The 19,135-nt window shown below is 39.4% G+C and overlaps 2 protein-coding genes across 2 annotated transcripts; one reads left to right on the top strand and one right to left on the bottom strand.

The window, feature by feature from the left end:
* Positions 1-4,907: 4,907 nt before the first annotated feature.
* On the bottom strand, positions 4,908-17,892 carry LOC133631923 (zinc finger protein 37-like). The gene is made up of 2 exons (XM_062024114.1): positions 17,457-17,892; positions 4,908-6,311 (listed from the first exon to the last, which is right to left on the bottom strand). Exons 1-2 carry the CDS (start codon positions 17,638-17,640, stop codon positions 5,311-5,313), a joined length of 1,185 nt encoding a protein of 394 aa, XP_061880098.1. The 5' UTR covers positions 17,641-17,892; the 3' UTR covers positions 4,908-5,310.
* Positions 14,641-15,714, top strand: LOC133632072 (piggyBac transposable element-derived protein 4-like). The gene is made up of 2 exons (XM_062024309.1): positions 14,641-14,884; positions 14,972-15,714. Exons 1-2 carry the CDS (start codon positions 14,641-14,643, stop codon positions 15,712-15,714), a joined length of 987 nt encoding a protein of 328 aa, XP_061880293.1.
* Positions 17,893-19,135: the final 1,243 nt, after the last annotated feature.

The following is a 19,135-nucleotide window of genomic DNA, read 5'->3' as shown; positions in this document are numbered from 1 at the left end:
TGTTTTTAATTATTGAAGTAGAGAACACAATTCCTGAACAGGCTGAATATTTTGAAGTTGGAACGGTTTGAAACGGATAAAAAATGTGGGGGTTGTGGAACTTTCAAAAATGTCCCATTCTTTTCAAATGGAATTTTGGGAAAGCGGGGATTTTTTTGAAAATGCTAAAACATTTTAATGTTCTGAATGGTTGGTGTTGGAAATTTTCAAATTGGTCGAGAAATGTTGAAGTAGTAACAGTTTTTAAATTGAAAAATGGTATTACAGAATTTCGGGAAAACCGGGAATTTGTCAAGTCTTTAAACCAACTTGATTTTTTTGTCTTGACTAAGAGGAATGTTTTGACGGTGGAACGCTTGAAATGGGTTGAAAAATGTGAAAGGAGTCATCGCACTAAAAAAAGGTTGGAGATAAGGTAAGAAAAAAACAGGAATTCCTGGAAATTTGTTGAAGGTGGAAAAATGGTTGTTTGAATTTCCAGGATGAATTGAATGTGTTGAAGGTGGAATGGTTTGATTCGGTTGAAAAATGTGGGAATTGTGGAAGTTTGAAAAATGGATAATTAATTTTGAATAGAGAAAATGTCCCTAAAAACTGGGAATTCTTGGAAATACGGGAATTGTTTTTAAATATTGAAGTAGAGACGAAATTCCTGAACAGGCTGAATATTTTGAAGTTGGAACGGTTTGAATCGGATAAAAATGTGGGGGTTGTGGAACTTTCAAAAATGTCCTATTCTTTTCAAAGGGAATTCTGGGAAAAGCGGGAATTTTTTTGAAAATGCTAAAACATTTGAATGTTCTGAATGGTTGGTGTTGGAATTTTTCAAATCGGTCGAGAAATGTTGAAGTAGTAACAGTTTTTTAATTGAAAAATGGTATTACAGAATTTCGGGAAAACCGGGAATTTTTCAAGTCTTTAAACCAACTTGATTTTTTTGTCCTGACTAAGAGGAATGTTTTGACGGTGGACGCTTGAAATGGGTTGAAAAATGTGAAAGGAGTCGTCGCACTAAAAAAGGTTGGAGATAAGGTAAGAAAAAAACAGGAATTCCTGGAAATTTGTTGAAGGTGAAAAAATGGTTGTTTGAATTTCCAGGATGAATTGAATGTGTTGAAGGTGGAATGGTTTGAATTCGGTTGAAAATTTGGGAATTGTGGAAGTTTGAAAAATGTATAATTAATTTTTAATGGAGAAAATGTCCCTAAAAACTGGGAATTCTTGGAAATCCGTTTTTTTTAAAATTATTATTATTGAAGGAGAGCACACAATTCCTGAACAGGCTGAATATTTTTGAAGTTGGAACGGTTTGAATCGGATAAATAATGTGGGGGTTGTGGAACTTTGAAAAATGTCCCATTCAATTAAAAGGGAATTTCGGGAAAAGCGGGAATTATTTTTTGAAAATGCTAAATCATTTTAATGTTCTGAATGGTTGGTGTTGGAAATTTTCAAATCGGTCGAGAAATGTTGAAGTAGTAACATTTTTAATTGAGAAATGGTATTAAGGAATTCCTGGAATTTCTGGAAAACCAAGGATTTTCCCAGTTCATAACTACTTTGTTTTTTGTTCTGATTAAGAAGAATGTTTTGAAGGTGGAACGGTTGAAAAATGTGGAGAGAGTAGTCAACAGAAAAAATGGGAATCCTGGGAATTCCTGGAATTTTTTAGAACTTGGCAAAATGATAGTTTGAATGTCCAGGATGAGTGGAATGTGTTGAAGGTGGAATGGCTTGAATCGGTTGTAAAATATGGAAATGGAAGTTTGAAAAATGGCAATTCATTTTGAAGGGGAAAAATGTCCCGGAGAACCGTGAATTGTGGGAATCTTTGGAATTTGTCAAGGGAAATCTCGCAAGTCCTAAATAGGCGGACCAGTTTGAAGTTGGAACGGTTTGAATCGGATGAAAAATGTGGAAGGTAGAGCGCGGCAAAATCTGGAGAAGAAGTAGAATAATAGATTAATTTTGGTGTAGAAAACCATATGTCTGTGAATGTTTGGGAACATTCACACAATTAAACAAGCCTTCACCCACATCATTTTAAGACATTGTTAACTCATGTCTACTTATATATTAACAGAGTAGCTGTATTTTGGCCATGCTCTCATGTTTAATGACAATAAAGTGTTTTATTCTAAATCTGTTATCCTTCTTTTCATGAATAGATATTGTGAGAGTCCAGTCCACTCGGAAGCCATCAAATAGTCAGGATGGAAGACTGATTCTCCTTGGATCACAACTCTGCTCAGCGAGCACTTCCTCCAGACTGCTACCTCGCCAGAAATGATTCCTGACCACCTGGTGTCCTCTCCAGGCAGGAGGGGAGGGACAAAGCAGAGGAGCGGCAGGTCAACTGGTCTAAACAGGATCCATCTATGCACAAGCTAGAGCATAGAAGTGAGTATTAAGTCGGGACTTGATTGCTTCTACTGAGCGAACGTCTCAAACTATTGGCGGTAGAACATTCCAGAGTACTGGAGTCCAAATAGAAAACGCTCTATAGGCGGCACACTTTTTTAGGGGGCTCTAAGGGGTCACTAATAAGCCTGCGTTTTTGGAACCTACATTTCGGTACCGAAAATTAGGTACAATTTGATTGATTGATTGATTGATTGATTGAGACTTTTATTAGTAGGTTGCACAGTGAAGTACATATTCCGTACAATTGACCACTAAATGGTAACACCCGAATAAGTTTTTCAACTTGTTTAAGTCGGGGTCCACTTAAATTGATTCATGATACAGATATATACTATCATATATACTATCATCATAATACAGTCATCACACAAGATAATCACATTGAATTATTTACATTATTTACAATACAATCAGCAAGGTAAGATGGTGCTAAACCGTTTAGTTTTTTGTACGCACATTTGTGTTAATACGTTTGTACAATATGGTAAGTACTGTTTCATCATCGTTATTGTGTGAATGCTCCAAAACATTCCCACATATGCTTTTCTACACCAACATTCATCTATTTATTATTCAACTTCTTCTTCTTCTCCAGACTTTGGCGCGCTCTACCTTCCACATTTTTCACCCGATTTAAACCGTTCCAACTTCAAACGGTTCAGCCTATACAGGAATCGCGGGCTTTCCCTTGACACATTCCAAAAATTCCCAGATTTCCCAGAATTCCAGGTTTTCCGGGACATTTTTCCCCATTCAAAATGAATTGGCCATTTTTCAAACTTCCACCATTTCCACATTTTTCAAACTATTCAAACCATTCCACCTTCAACATATTCCACCATTCTGGACATTCAAACTACTCTTTTTCCAAGTTCCAAAAAATTCCAGGATTTTCCATAATTTCTGGTTTTCCAAAGCCCTATTTCCACCCTTTTTTCTGGCAACTACTCCTTTCACATTTTTCAACGCATTTCAACCGTTCCACCGTCCAAACATTCCTCTTAATTAGGACAAAAAACAAAAGTTGTTTTTTGAACTGGAACAATTGCCGGTTTTCCCGAAATTCCAGGAAATTCCGTAATGCCATTTTTCAATTCAGCATGTTACTACTTTAACATTTCTCGGCCGATATGAAAATTCCAACACCAACAACCAACCACCAATCATCACTCATTCAGACATTACTCTTTTTTTTTAGTATTTAAAAAAAAAAAAAATCCCTTTTTTCCCCAAATTCCCACATTTCAATGAAATTCCCATTGAAAATGAATTGGACCTTTTTTCTAAGTTCCAAACCAAATTCCGGTTTTCCTGGAAATTCAAACTCTTCAACATTCAAACCATTCCAACAATTCTTACATTCATACTACATTCATACACAATTCCTTCAGGAATTGCCTCTTCTAGTTCAATATTGTTATTTGTATTGGTGTTTTTGTTTCAATTGTTGTGTAATAATATTTGTTGTCTTTACCATCTACTTCACTAATTAGTTTTTCTTTGTAATTACTGGTATCACATTTTCATATACTGTATTTGTTATCTCTCTGTCTCCTCTTCCCCTCCTGCCCCGAACACAAAATATATCCAAACATTTCCATCTACCACATGTACGCTTGTATCCCTCAGGGTTGCGGGATGCTGGAGCCTATCCCAGCTATACTCGGGCGGAAGGCAGGGTACACCCTGGACAAGTCGCCAACTCATCGCAGGCCCAACACAGATAGACAACATTCACACGAGGGACTAAATAGTGATGCCAAACCGCTTATTCCCAGGTGTGTGTCTTTGGAGGCGGTAAGAAGCCGGAGTACCCGGAGAGAACCCACGCAGTCACAGGGGAATATGCAAACTCCATAAAGAAAGACCACTGCGCCACCGTACTGCCCAGTCAAATACAAATAAGGCAACAAGAGACGTATCCAACCCTTCTTTTGTAAATGAAATCTGTACAGCAGATGTGATCATCTGCATCAACAATGGGATTTGTCTAACACGACAGACATCCTGTATCTTCATTTGCTGCTGCTGTTCTCACCAGCACACTTGTGTTTCATGAAAACACATTCATGAAGTTTGGTTCTTTTATGAATTTATTATGGCTCTACTGAAAATGTGAGCAAATCGGCTGGGTTCCATTGGCAGCAAAACAGGCCCAGAGCATAATACGACCACCACCATGCTTGACGGTAGGGGTGGTGTTCCTGGGATCAAAGGCCTCACCTTTTCTCCTCCAAACATATTGCTGGGTATTTTGGCCAAACAGCTAAATTTTTGTTTCATCTGACCACAGAACTTTCCTCCAGAAGGTTTTATCTTTGTTCATGTCATGTCAGATGAAACAAAAATTGAGCTGTTTGGCCACAATACCCAGCAATATGTTTGGAGGAGAAAATGTGAGGCCTTTAATCCCAGGAACACAATGCTTACCGTCAAGCATGGTGGTGGTAGTATTATGCTCTGGGCCTGTTTTGCTGCCAATAGAACTGGTGCTTTACAGAGAGTAAATGGGACAATGAAAAAGGAGGATTACCTCCAAATACTTCAGGACAACCTAAAATCATCAGCCCGGAGGCCGGGTCTTGGGCGCAGTTGGGTGTTCCAACAGGACAATGACCCCAAAAACACGTCAAACATGGTAAAGGAATGGCTAAATCAGGCTAGAATGGATATTTTAGAATGGCCTTCCCAAAGTCCTGACTTAAACCCATAGATCTTCTATGCCAGTGCATTGAGCAAGTCAAACACTGGATGTGCCAACATTTCCTACAACTAAATGAAGATAAAACTGAGATAATTGTTTTTGGAAACTGAAGACAGCAATGACATTATGTTCTTTACAAGTGTATGTAAACTTTTGACCAGATGGTATATGAGAATCTTTCATCACACACACTGCAACTCAACACTTTCTCTGCGATGTGTATTCTCGTGTCTCATCAAATTTCCTTTCTGAGTGAATCTCTTATTACAAACTGAACACACGAATGGTTTTTCTCCAGTGTGCATTCTCATGTGTAATCTCAAACTTTGCTTTGTAGGGAATCTTTTACTACAAACTGAGCACAATAAGGTTTTTTCACCAGTGTGCAGTCTCATGTGTAATTTCAAAAGTTGCTTTCGTGCGAAGCTTTTGCTGCAAACTGAGCACAGGAATGGTTTTTCTCCAGTGTGCGTTCTCATGTGTGTTTTCAGATGACATGGGTATTTAAAGGTTTTGTCACAGCAAGAGCATTTCAAGTGTTTGTTGTCAGTGTGACGTGTCATGTCAGCTTTAGAGTCTTCATCATCAGTGTCAGGAGAGTGTGACGTTATGTCGTCACTATCTGATAGTGGAGCGAAGAGCTTGTCTGCTTGTGATCCTCCACAGTGGTCTCCATCAGCTTCTGTTGTCATGTGTGGAGTTGGAGGCTCCACCTCTCCCTTCTCCTCACCTTCACCCTCATCATCTTCACTCTTCACAATGACAACGGTCAATGGCATCTTGGTGACATCAACCTCCTCCAGTCCTTTAAGATGCTCTCCGTCTTGACTGATGCTGTGTTCCTCCTCTTCTTTATTTTGAGGGGGTTTGTGGCTCATCCTCTTAATTCTTAAGGTAGATGGGCTGTGACTTTTTCTCTTTGACATGGGGGAATCTGGCACCTCATCTTCCTTCTCTTTAATGTGAGGGTGCTGTGGCTCCTCCCCTTCCTCCTTAATATGCTGGGGCAGTGGCTCCTCATCTTCCTCTTCAATGTGAATGAGCTGTGGCTCCTTAATGTCCTCTTTAAGGTAAGGGGGTTGTGGGTACTCCTCATCCCCCTTAGTTTGCGCTGGCTGTGCCTCTTCCTGCTCCATCCTGGTAGACCACTCCTGCTGCTCAGGAAGATTTCCTTCAAAGCCGTCTGCCAGAGACAAGAAAACAAACAAACCAGCTTTAGTCAATGAAATAAGACCTTGTCCTTGTCCAGAGATAACAGAAGTAATAAAACAAGTCATGAAAAAATAAAAAATAACCTGAGCAGTAAAGCCTTACATATAAAAAAGGAGAGCTGCTCATACACCCGAAGGACAAAACAGAACAAGATACAAATTGTTTTAACGGAATCTTGAGCAAATCTTTGAAGGAATACAGTGTGGGTGAATCAAAAAGAGAAAGAAGAGCAAGAAACCAAAAAGAAAAAGCAAATAAGGAAACCTTAAAAAATGGGGAAACCATAAAAAGGAACACGTGGGAGACATTTATGCTTTGTTTGGGTGGGTCTAGTTCAGGTGTCGGCAAACAAACAAGTTGAAAGAGCCATATTGGACCAAAAATACAAAAATTACTGGCTTAAAACTGCCAAATGTATAGATATGTGTGTCCAAGTTAAAGGAAATGGCATGCTGTCTTCTTCCAATGGATTTATTACAATTTTTGCAAGCTGGGTAATGTTTGCTGTGGTCTGGAACAACATGGCACACAAACATAAATGCAGTCAATATTACATGTGTCATCAGACATGCAAATATAAATTAAATACACAGAGGACATAAGTAAAGGAAATTAAATTAACTCAAATATACCTACAAACGAGGCATAATGATGCAATATGTACACACAGCCGGCCTAAGTAGCATGTTAGCATGGATTATTAGCACTCCAGGCAAGTCAATAACATCAACAAAGCTCACCTTTGTGCAATCACGCACAGCATAAAACATTTGGTGGACAAAATGAGACAAAGAAGGAGTGGCATAAAACACGTCTTTCTGTAGCAGCGTCGGAGGAAGTTGTACATGTAAACAAACTACGGTAAGTTCAAGGACCGCCAAAATTAGTAGGACATAACGGTGCAGGCCAAACACTCTCATCAGTGAAGCATAAATACAAAGATATTAAACAGTGGGCTTTGCTAACAATTAGGAAGGTTTGTGTTATGTTTGTCCTACTACAGAAACATTATTAAAACAACAAATATATTTTACCCCCATCTTTTTTCATTTTTAAAAAAGCTCCAGAGAGCCACTAGGACGGTGCTAAAGAGCCGCAAGTTGCTGACCCCCGGTCTAGTTGATTTTGCTTTGGTTTGGTGAGCTGTATCCTTTTTGACCCGTGGTGGCAGTAGGGCTGGGCATTATAAACCTAAACTGATATTTTTAGGCCGCACGGTGATATACAATATATACTGGTATCTTAAACACAACCTGCAAAGTGCTTAAGGTTGCCTAAGTGTTTTATGGCGATATAACCGGTGTTGGGAGTACTCAGTTTTTGTTGTAAGTAGTAACGTAACGTGTTGCTTATTCTTATAGAGTAGTTATTTAGCCGTGTCTATGTCAAAATAGATTTTGTTAGTTTTGTTCATTAACGTTAGGTTTATAGCCTCATGCTTGTGCGCGGGGATAGATGGAGCTTCTACTCGCTCACTGTGGTGAAGGCCGCTTGGTTGTTCAGTTTGAAACTACTGTGAGAATGTAATATTTTTAAGTGTTCTTTTTTAATCCACAGTCATGTTTAAAGCAGCTAATGTGTGTCTTCTCATGACCTCCTTGCTTTTATCTTATGTCCACTAGTAAAGTCTTTGTTTTGTCTTAAGGGCTCCTGCTTGTTGGCTCACAGAGCTGTTTTGGCCAGCTCCTTATCTGTTTTGAAGAAGCAGCAGCGCTCCTTTCTGGGCGAGAGGGGCTGTTTTGGCTCTACATAAGCTGACTCTTTTTGTTTGGATTTTGACCTCGCTTGCTGATGTTATGGTTGCATTGTAAGGACTGGTCTCCTGAAGCTTCAGTAAAACTTGGTATTGTGCCATTCTGTCTCTGGGGTCCTTTTTACTCAACATATACAGTATGTCATCCAAAAGAATTTGGAATTGACCAGCGTGTTTTATTCCCTGAGAGGAAGACTATTCTTCAGTCCACACGGGCTATGGCTATCAAGCTGAGTAGCTAAAAATTTGAAACACAGAGCGATCAGCGGAGATGAGCTATCGCTAGTTGTCTTTAACAGAACTGATAAAAGTAAACAAAAGAGATTAACAATAAAGTCGCTACAAGGAGACATATAGGTTCCCAAGCAAATTGGTGTATGTGTAAATAAAGCTGTAGTCACTCACCAATCGCCAAATGCAGGCACTGACCAAAGTATTGCATCACTTGACAGTCGAGAAGTCGGCACCGGAGCCTCCATGTTCTTTTGAAAAGTGTGTTGTGCTGCGTTGTTGTGCATCAGACAAGCCTACGTAAACACGCGAGGGGCGGGGCTGAGTCAAAGGGAATGCCCTGTCCTGCGCCCGTCAGGCGCAGAGAATGGCAAACGGCCGTCAAAAGCACACCAAAAGATACCGGTATGGCGGTATTAAATCAAATATATCTCTGTTTCTAAAATATACCGATTTTAACTGTAATACTGGTATACCGCCCAGCCCTAGGTGGCAGCATGAAGAGGCTCTATATTAGAGCCAAAATGACAGCATTGGGTGCTTGGACGATGGGAGGTCACACACTTTGTAGCGCTTAGAACGCTCAGAACATTCCATTACTGCATTGTTAACCTTCGCCAGGCTGGAAAGCATTAACCGTGTATTTACATGTCCATGGTTTAATAGTATTGTTGATCTTCTGTCTATCCTTCCAGTCAGGGATTTATTTATTTTGTTTCTATATGCAGTTAAGCACGATGCTATCACGTTAGCTAAAGTGTTTCGTCGATGTATTGTCGTGGAGATAAAAGTCACTGTGAATGTCCATTTCGCATTCTCGAATTTCATTTTCAAGAGGATATAGTATCCGAGGTGGTTTAAAATACAAATCCGTGATCCACAATAGAAAAAGGAGAGAGTGTGGAATCCAATGAGCCCTTGTACCTAAGCTACGGTCAGAGCGAAAAAAGATATGTCTTGCACTGCATTCTAGTCCTTCACTCTAACGTTCCTCATCCACAAATCTTTCATCCTCGCTCAAATTAATGGGGTAATCGTCGCTTTCTCGGTCCGAATCGCTCTAGCTGCATTGAAAACAATAGGAAAATGTGAGGAGCCTTTCAATTGACTACGTCACGCTACTTCCGGTAGGGGCAAGGCTTTTTTTTATCAGATACCAAAAGTTGCGATCTTTATCGTCGTTGTTCTCTACTAAATCCTTTCAGCAAAAATATGGCAATATCGCGAAATGATCAAGTATGACACATAGAATGGATCTGCTATCCCCGTTTAAATAAATAAAAATTCATTTCAGTAGGCCTTTAAGCATATTATACGATTCGTAGGGCTGGAGGATACATCAATATTATTATCACGGCAACGTTTTTCTTTAAGTGCAATATTAAAAACAAAGATATCTTTCATCTGGATGTTGTCAGCAGACCATACAACCACTATAGGTTCCATTCAGTCACGTGACTTTAGACGTAAACGAAGTGGTGGACAACCAAGCCAATATGGCGCCTGTGCAGCAAGCAGCGTGCAAACTGTCCGAGTATGCAAGGTGTCTAGATCTTACCACCAAAAGCAGGTAAGAGCAAGAAATGTGACACAGTCAACAACAACATTCTCCTAGCTAAGTTGTCTACTTTTTTTGAAACAGGCGGAGCGTGCGCCTGAAAGAGTGGCAGCACATCACAGTAGCTCCTGAGACTTCCTTCATTTTTACTTCCTTCTTGGTGTTCTTCTCAACTTTTTCATCACTTATCTTTTGCATCAACCACTAATAATGGTTCTTGGACGCTTTTGTGTGTTTTCGTTACTTTTCTTTCTGGGCCGTTTTGTGTTCGGCTGTGCTCAGTTGAGCAGCCCTTTGTTTACACACGCAAGGAGGTGCTTGCGCTCTCCTTGCCCCCAGCGCTACGGGGAGCGCGGCCGGACATTCCCGTGGAACGACGGAAAAAGCGGCGGGGATGCCGTGCCGGCACAAAGATGAAGGAGCGGAGAAGGAAATTTAAGCCTGCGATTCAGTCTGTCCGCATGGGGAACGTGCGGTTATTACCTCACTGCTACTTAATGCGCCGCTAAAATAGTCAGTCTGCCTTGGTGCTTATAATCACTTTTTTTGTCCTGTTAAGCTCCTCAGGAAAATCATATTGTGTAAATGAAATATTATTGGCACTTTCTGGATGTTTTTAGAGAGTATATTGAGAGGACCCTCCATCTGTTGACTCAACAGATAGCGATTTGTTTACAATTTCGAATGTATAAAAAAGCCAAGAATATGTGTTATTGTCTTACATAAGGATTTTAAATGATAAACACCAATAATTCCAGTATGACTGATCTAATAATACGGTCAGAGTGCAGAAGCGTTACTCTCTAAAAATGGCCGACGGTATTCGGGGCAGAATATTTAAAATGGCTGACTGAATTTATGGCGTATTGTTATGTTTAGACAGTGTTTTCACATACTTTGCGGATTGTAAATACAATTGTACATGGTTTAATAGATACAATAAAACACAATGAAGCGTATAAAGTCAACTTGTTTTTCGATTCTGCTGCTGCTTTAATGTCAGATGTGAATCTGTTCAAAACAAAGTTGAAATGTAAGCTAAAGGGAAATCAAAACTGCACACAATCTAGTTGTACTTTTTTTTAGGTCCTACCTTGTATTTTATTTCACTGTATAAATATATATATATATATATATATATATATATATATATATATATATATTAGGGCTGCAACTAACAACTAATTTGATAATCGATTAATCTGTCGAATATTACTTCGATTAATCGATTAATAATCGGATAAAAGAGACAAACTACATTTCTATCTTTTCCAGTATTTTATTGAAAAAAAACAGCATACTGGCACCATGTTCTGGACATTGGGGGTGCAGCATACACCAATAATAACACAGAAATGTAACTCATCAGATCAGAACTGAATCAGATATTGTACACGTTTCTGTTGTGAATAATAAAGGATTCATTTTAGGCTGCCTCTGAATAATAGCATGAAATATTCCAGCACCTTCATAACGTTTAGTTATACTAAAGCGTCACTCAAATCTAAATAGATTTATATAGCTTTATCTGGCCCGGCTACATTGATCCATTATGAAACCAACCCGAGATATTTCTGTCCCTTACGTTTATTTCGAAATTGGTAACCGTGCGTTTTCTCTCTCAAAACGGAGTCAAATGTGCCAGAGACAAATTATCAGCCCCGCGTTGCAACAAAGGCATAACGCTAACGTTACCCACAAAAAAGCTGAACTCATAAATGCCTGTTGCCACTATGGACTTAAAAAGTTACGTACCGTGAGTTCCCTTCATCCATGGCTTAACATGTTTCTTCTTCAGGTGCTCTTGAAGCAATGTTGTACTTCCGTGCCATTTTGCAGGAAACGGTCTTCTTTGAAGTCTTTAAAGTAAAGTGTTCCCACACTTTTGACGACTTAGGTCGTACACTTTTCTCCATAGAAGCAATAACCTCAAGATGTTTATCCGCTGAACTATCCGTACTGTTTTCCTGCACCATTTTTCGAATGTTTCCAGCAAAGGAGATGGCGTCGTCACGTGAGCTGCACATGACACATCATTGGCTGGCTTACTGGCTCCTCATGAGACGTAGCCTCAGCACCGCCCTGGCACTGTTTTGTATTGTTTTTGTACTTATTTTAATTATTGTTTCTCAGCTGTTTGTAAATGTTGCAGTTTATAAACAAAGGTTTATAAAACTAAAAAAACCTAAAAATTAAAAAATAGCCTCCATGCATGCGCATAGCTCCAACGAATCGATGACTAAATTAATCGCCAACTATTTTTACAACTAATCGATTAGTTGTTGCAGCCCTAATATATATATATATATATATATATATATATATATATATATATATATATATATATATATATATATATATATATATATATATATACACATACATATATATATATATATATATATATATATATATATATATATATATATATACAGCTTATAAATATATATATATGTACACACATATATATATATAAAAGAGTTTTTTCTTTTAAAAGGCCAGCTAGGGAGAAAGGACGTAAATTAGCATTAGCTATAGACCAGTGGTTCTTAACCTGGGTTCGATCAAACCCTAGGGGTTCGGTGAGTCGGGCTCAGGGGTTCGGCGGAGGTCAAGACACACCCGACTCATCGTGTAAATAAAAACTTCTCCCTATCGGCGTATTACGGATACGGCAACAGCAGAAGTCAGACTAATTTGCAGGTGTGTAATTTGTTGTGAGTTTATGCACTGTGTTGGTTTTGTTGTTTGAACAAGGTGATGTTCATGCACGGGTCATTTTGTGCACCAGTAAAAAAACATGGTAACACTTTAGTATGGGGAACATATTCACCATTAATTAGTTGCTTATTAACATGCAAATTAGTAACATATTGGCTCTTAACTAGTCATTATTAAGTACTTATTAATGCCTTATTCGGCATGGCCTTATTATAAGCCTAACCCTCTAACCCTGACCCTAACCCTCTAACCCTAACCAAATAACTCTAAGTTAAGTCTTTGTTACTTAGACTATGTTCCCCGAGTGTCAAAAAAACTCTAAATTAAGTCTTTGTTACTTAGAATATGTTCCCCCAGTGTCCAAAAAACTGTAAATAAAGTCTTTGTTACTTAGAATATGTTCCCCTAGTGTCCAAAAAACTCTAAATTAAGTCTTTGTTACTTAGTTAGAATATGTGCCCCTAGTGTCCAAAAAACTCTAAATTAAGTCTTTGTTACTTAGAATATGTTCCCCATACTAAAGTGTTACCAAAAACATATAACTTTGTCTTGAATTTGAAAAAAAACCCAACATTTTATTTTTCACTAAAGAAGGGTTCGGTGAATGCGCATATGAAACCGGTGGGGTTCGGTACCTCCAACAAGGCTAAGAACCACTGCTATAGACACTCTGTGCAGTTGCATTCATTGTTTTGGAACTCCTTTGAACTGTATTGTCTCTATTCAAATAAAAACAATATTCCATTGTCATTTTTCCTTTTCTGGTTTTTTAAACGACAAAAGTGTTTTTCCAGTGTTCTTTTGTGTTAATGACGAAATATCGTGAGGTTTCCCTATTGTGTGCTCTCGTGTCATTCTCACAATGACCACTAGCCCGCAGTGTTCTGTGGTGACTAAGTTGTCTGTCCTACCTATCGAGAAAGAACAAGTCCTGTTAACCTTTGTCTTGTGTTAGGGTCGGCACCGATCCGTTTTAGTTTTTAAATGCATAAAAGAACCACATAAATTAATTTTTTTGCATCTGTCAGGAACCTCTATTTCAACAAAATAAAAAAAAATGTTCCCACTAAATTACAAAATGCTCTTGTTCAAATTATGACCTTGGTGTTGTTAGGGTCGGTTTCGACCCAGTTATAAAAATAAGATTATAAAGCAATAATTACAGCCAAAACTGAACACACTGACAGCCAGCTCCTCTCCCAATCATGTGAGCTTTAGGAGATTCTTATTTTACCTTGTTATCTAGTACAAAAACAAACAAAGACGGGCATGTCCAGACATGTGAGGTCAATTCAGTATAGAGTTGGTGACTTGCAGAGTGCACATCTCCAATTTGCAGCATGCAAAAATGAAAAAAACATTTACAGTGAGAGAAGTTCTGGATAATATTTTTGGTGAAAATGAGGGAGAGGACACAGAGCAGCATAGTGATACGGATGAACAGGTTTCTGAGGCGGAAGACAATGTGGAGTATCATCCAGAAGACACAGACACATCTGTGAGTCTGATCAGGAGGTCACCGGTGGTAAAGCTACTACCGCTTAAAGATTCAAGTCCAAAAATAGTAAGATCTGTTGGAGCTCAGTACCTCATGATTTACATGGTAGGGCAGCTGCTGCAAATGTCATCAAAATGACCGCTGGAATCTCAAGGTTTGCTGTGACGAGAGTCACTGTCATCAAGACATGTTTTGAGCTATTTATGCCATTGTCACTAAAAAGAGTCATCACTGCTATGACAAACCTTGAAGGAAAAAAAGTCCATGGCGACATGTGGAAAGACATGGATGAGGAATACCTGGATGCTTATATTTGTGTTCTTCTTATTGCTGGAGTGTACAGATCCTGCAATGAGGCCACCGATAGTCTCTGGGACGCATCGATAGGCAGAAATATTTTCCGGGCAACAATGTCACTTCAGACCTTTCATATGATATCAAGAGTCCTCAGATTTGACAACAGAGATACCAGAGCAAGATCTGACAAGCTTGCCCCCATCAGGGATGTCTGGGACAGATGGGTGCAGCTCCTTCCACTGATGTTCAACCCAGGGCCAGAGGTGACAGTGGATGAACGTCTTGTCCCTTTCCCAGGAAAATGCCCCTTCCGACAATACATACCCAGTAAGCCAGGGAAGTACGGCTTAAAAATCTGGGCAGCCTGTGATGCAAAAACCAGCTATGCCTGGAATCTACAGATTTACACAGGCAAAGCTACGAGTGGCATCCCTGAGAAAAACCAAGGAAAATGTGTGGTCCTTGATATAACTACTGGACTGCAGGGTCACAATATCACTTGTGACAATTTCTTTACCAGCTATGACCTTGGACAAGAACTTCTCAGGAGGAAACTTACCATGATGGGCACAGTGAAGAAAAATAAACCTGAGCTGCCTGCTGAAATCTTGCAGGTGAAGGACAAGGCTCCGCTTTTCTCAAAGTTTGCTTTTACAGACACCAACACTGTTGTCTCTATTGTCCCAAAAAAAAAACGGAATGTGATACTTATGTCTACTCTTCACAAAGATGCAGCTGTGTCATCAGGAAGTGACAAAAAGCCCACAATTATCCTCGACTATAACAAAAACAAAGGAGAAGTGGACAACCTGACTGCCACTTACACTTGGCAGCGAATGACTAGGAGATGGCCAATGGTTGTGTTTTACAACATCCTCGATATGTCTGCATGTAATACATTTGTGTTGTTGACCCACATCCACCAAGGGTGGACCTCAACCAAAAAAAACAAACGGAGAATGTTTCTTGAGGAGCTGGGAAATTCCCTTGTCAAGCCACACATTGAGCAAAAGCCCCGAGACCCAGACGCTGCAGCCTTGGTCAGACAGCTGCAGAGCTCGCCTAGCACTCCGTCCACTTCATCAGCACCACAAAGAGCATCCGCGCCAGCATCCTCCTCAGCCAGCTCTGCCTCAACACCAACTAGAACAGACATTGCCACAACCCCACTCAGGCCACCTGATTCTAAAAGAAAGAGGTGCCAGGTCTGCCCAAGCAGTAAGGACAGAAAGACAAACGTATTGTGCTTCAACTGCAAGAAATATCTCTGCAAAGAACACACTAAAAGTGTCACTTTTTGCCACACATGCATCTAAACACACATACATACACATGCAAGTTCTTGCACACAGAGACTTTTACTCTGATTTTGTTTTTTATTAGTTTTGGAACTAGTAATTTATTTCTATTGGTTTGATTTGCTTGATTGGTTGTTTGACCTTGCAAATCTATATTTTGTGTTATGACTTGTTCTGCTTTTCATTTTGTGTTTGTATTAAAGTTCTGTTCCTGAAAAAAATACTTTTTAGCCTATTTCTTGAAGTAAATATATATGGATCGAAATTGACCCGTCACACCATAGATGTTACTGTAGTTAAAATTATTAAAATGAAAAAATAAATAAAACACATTTATTCAAGAGATGTGTTCTAATACCCCTCAGTAATAGTCAGGTAACACAACAACCTTTTATTTATTAATACGATTCTCTTGAGGTTCATTTTACCATTTTTTAAATTGAAATCGAGGGATATACTGACAAAAAAAGGCCCAATGGCTCACAACAAAAATATTAAAACTAAAGATGTCCGATACTGGCTTTTTTGCCGATATCCCGATATTGTCCAACTCTTAATTACCGATTCCGATATCAACCGATACCGATATATACAGCCGTGGAATTAACACATTATTATGCCTAATTTTGTTGTGATGCCCCGCTGGATGCATTAAACAATGTAACAAGGTATTCCAAAATAAATCAACTCAAGTTATGGAAAAAAAGGCCAACATGGCACTGCCATATTTATTACTGAAGTCACAAAGTGCATTATTTTTTTAACATGCCTCAAAAAAGCAGCTTGGAATTTGGAACATGCTCTCCCTGAGAGAGCATGAGGAGGTAGAGGTGGGCGGCGTTGGGGTTTTGGGTAGGGGGTAGCGGGGGGTGTATATTGTAGCGTCCCGGAAGAGTTAGTGCTGCAAGGGGTTCTGGGTATTTGTTCTGTTGTGTTTACGTTGTGTTACGGTGCGGATGTTCTCCCGAAATGTGTTTGTCAGTCTTGTTTGGTGTGGGTTCACAGTGTGGCGCATCTTTGTAACAGTGTTAAAGTTGTTTATACGGCTACCCTCAGTGTGACCTGTATGGCTGTTGACCAAGTATGCGTTGCATTCACTTGTGTGTGTGAAAAGCCGTAGATATTGTGTAACTGTGCCGGCACGCAAAGGCAGTGCCTTTAAGGTTTATTGGCGCTCTGTACTTCTCTCTACGTCCGTGTACACAGCGGCGTTTTAAAAAGTCATAAATGTTACTTTTTGAAACCGATACCGATAATTTTGAAACCGATACCGATAATTTTGAAACCGATACCGATAATTTCCGATATTACATTTTAAAGCATTTATCGGCCGATAATAATCAGCAGCCCGATATTATCGGACATCTCTAATTAAAACCAATATTTTCATGGATAAGGAAGCCTAACAAGGTAACCAAGAGATGAGATACAAGTTGGACGATAGATACTTGTTTTTAGTGTATTTTACAGCTGATTTAAGACATGGGTCAAAACCGACCCGTTGATTGATGAGACAGTGAAGTACATATTCCGTACAAATGACCACTAAATGGTAACACCCGAATAAGTTTTTCAACTTGTTTAAGTCGGGGTCCACTTAAATTGATTCATGATACAGATATATACTATCATAACATAAGAGATGGTAACATAAAGCTAACCGAGGCCTCAGAGATTTTACCACGCGAGGACTGCAGTCGACACATCTCTGCTAACAAATATAAAGTTAGTAAACATGTGAGAGTAAGAAGTAAACAAACCTGTTCTCGGCAGCTTCTTGAAAACAGCGTCCAGTAGTTGACGTTGTCGCTCCTTCTCCTCTTTTGTTCGGGAAAGTTCATCTTCGTACTCTGCTATCGTTCTTTCCAACACTACAAATATTTCTTCCACAGCCTCATTTAGTCGCTGATTCACCAACACTCTCAACATTTGTACATTACACATTTTCTCTGATTAGCGATGTGTTGACAACTTCCGCGGCTAGCACGCTAAGCTAACTAGCGAGCTAAGCTAACTAGTGAGCTAAGCTAGCCTGAAAAGCTTCAGTTCACCGAGGCGAGTTTATCCTGACACGAAAAAATTTACAAAATGGAGTTAGTCGTGCGATAAACAAATAAGTAGAAAGCTATAAATGCAGGAATGACCACAAACATATAGACCACACTATGTTGCTCGTCTCTACACGAGTGCTCCGTCTACCGGAAGCGGCTCAGTAGGCGCATGCGCAAGGACGACGTACTTCAGTTTAGTGTTTGGCGTTCTTAATGGTGCATTACCGCCACCTACTGCTCCGGAGTGTGGGTCAGACACGACAATCTCATCCCCAGTGCACAAACACCTGAAACAATATGTCAATAAAACGAAACAACTCAACTGTTACAGGCATAGACGGGGCCAGCTATGTTTGGGGGTCCTGTATGTAATAATGAGAGAGGTCGGTTTTTTTCTTTCAAATATCTGCAACAAACATGGCATCACACTCAAGAAAAAACACAAGTTTACTATCTAATCCCCAGTGCACAACAACTTGAAACAATGTCAAAATAATTTAAATAATTAAACAATTCTTCACCCAGTCCTCCAGACTGCGACCTCTCCAGAAATGATCCCTGACCACCTGGTGTCCTCTGGGTCAAAACAGAGAAGCAGCAGGTCAACTGGTCTAAACAGGATCCATGTATGCACAAGCTAGAGTATAGAAGTGAGTTTTAAGACGGGACTTGATTGCTTCTACTGAGCGAACGTCTCAAACTATTGGTGGTAGAACATTCCAGAGTTTTGGAGCCCCAATAGAAAACACTGCATAGCCTTCAGGCTTTTTTGAGGAGCTCAGAGGGTCACTAATAAGCCCACGTTTTTGGAACCTAAATTTCCGTACCGAACATTAGGTACAATACAATCAGCAAGATGGCGCTAAACCCTTTAGTTATCCATCCATCCATTTTCTACCGCTTATTCCCTTCGGGGTCGCGGGGGGCGCTGGAGCCTATCTCAGCTACAATCGGGCGGAAGGCGGGGTACCCTTTAGTTTTATATATATATATATATATACATATACACACGTTAGGTCAGGAAAAAACACAGAGACTATATGACATCCCTACAAGCCTGTTTCGCAGGTTTCCCTGCAGGGATGATATAGCCTCTTGTGGTATAATCCGCTCTACCCCGGTATTGAGCACTGTATAATGGATAAACCACAGAAACCTCGACACATATATATATATATATATATATATATATATTTTGCTATATAATAATATTGGCAAAACATTTAAATACATTGGGAAGTCCCAAACCTGAAATATGTCGGTTCTTAAATCCAGTACAACAGATGTTTAAATAAAAATGAATAACACCCTAATTTCAGTACCATCTTAACAAAAACACAATATACAAACATATTCATAATTGATATATATATATATATATACACTAC

This window comes from Entelurus aequoreus, linkage group LG17, assembly GCF_033978785.1.
Source record: "Entelurus aequoreus isolate RoL-2023_Sb linkage group LG17, RoL_Eaeq_v1.1, whole genome shotgun sequence".
In the NCBI taxonomy this organism is placed as follows: domain Eukaryota; kingdom Metazoa; phylum Chordata; class Actinopteri; order Syngnathiformes; family Syngnathidae; genus Entelurus; species Entelurus aequoreus.
The sequence above is the reverse complement of the archived record's forward strand: the minus strand, read 5'-3'. Positions and strand labels throughout refer to the sequence as shown.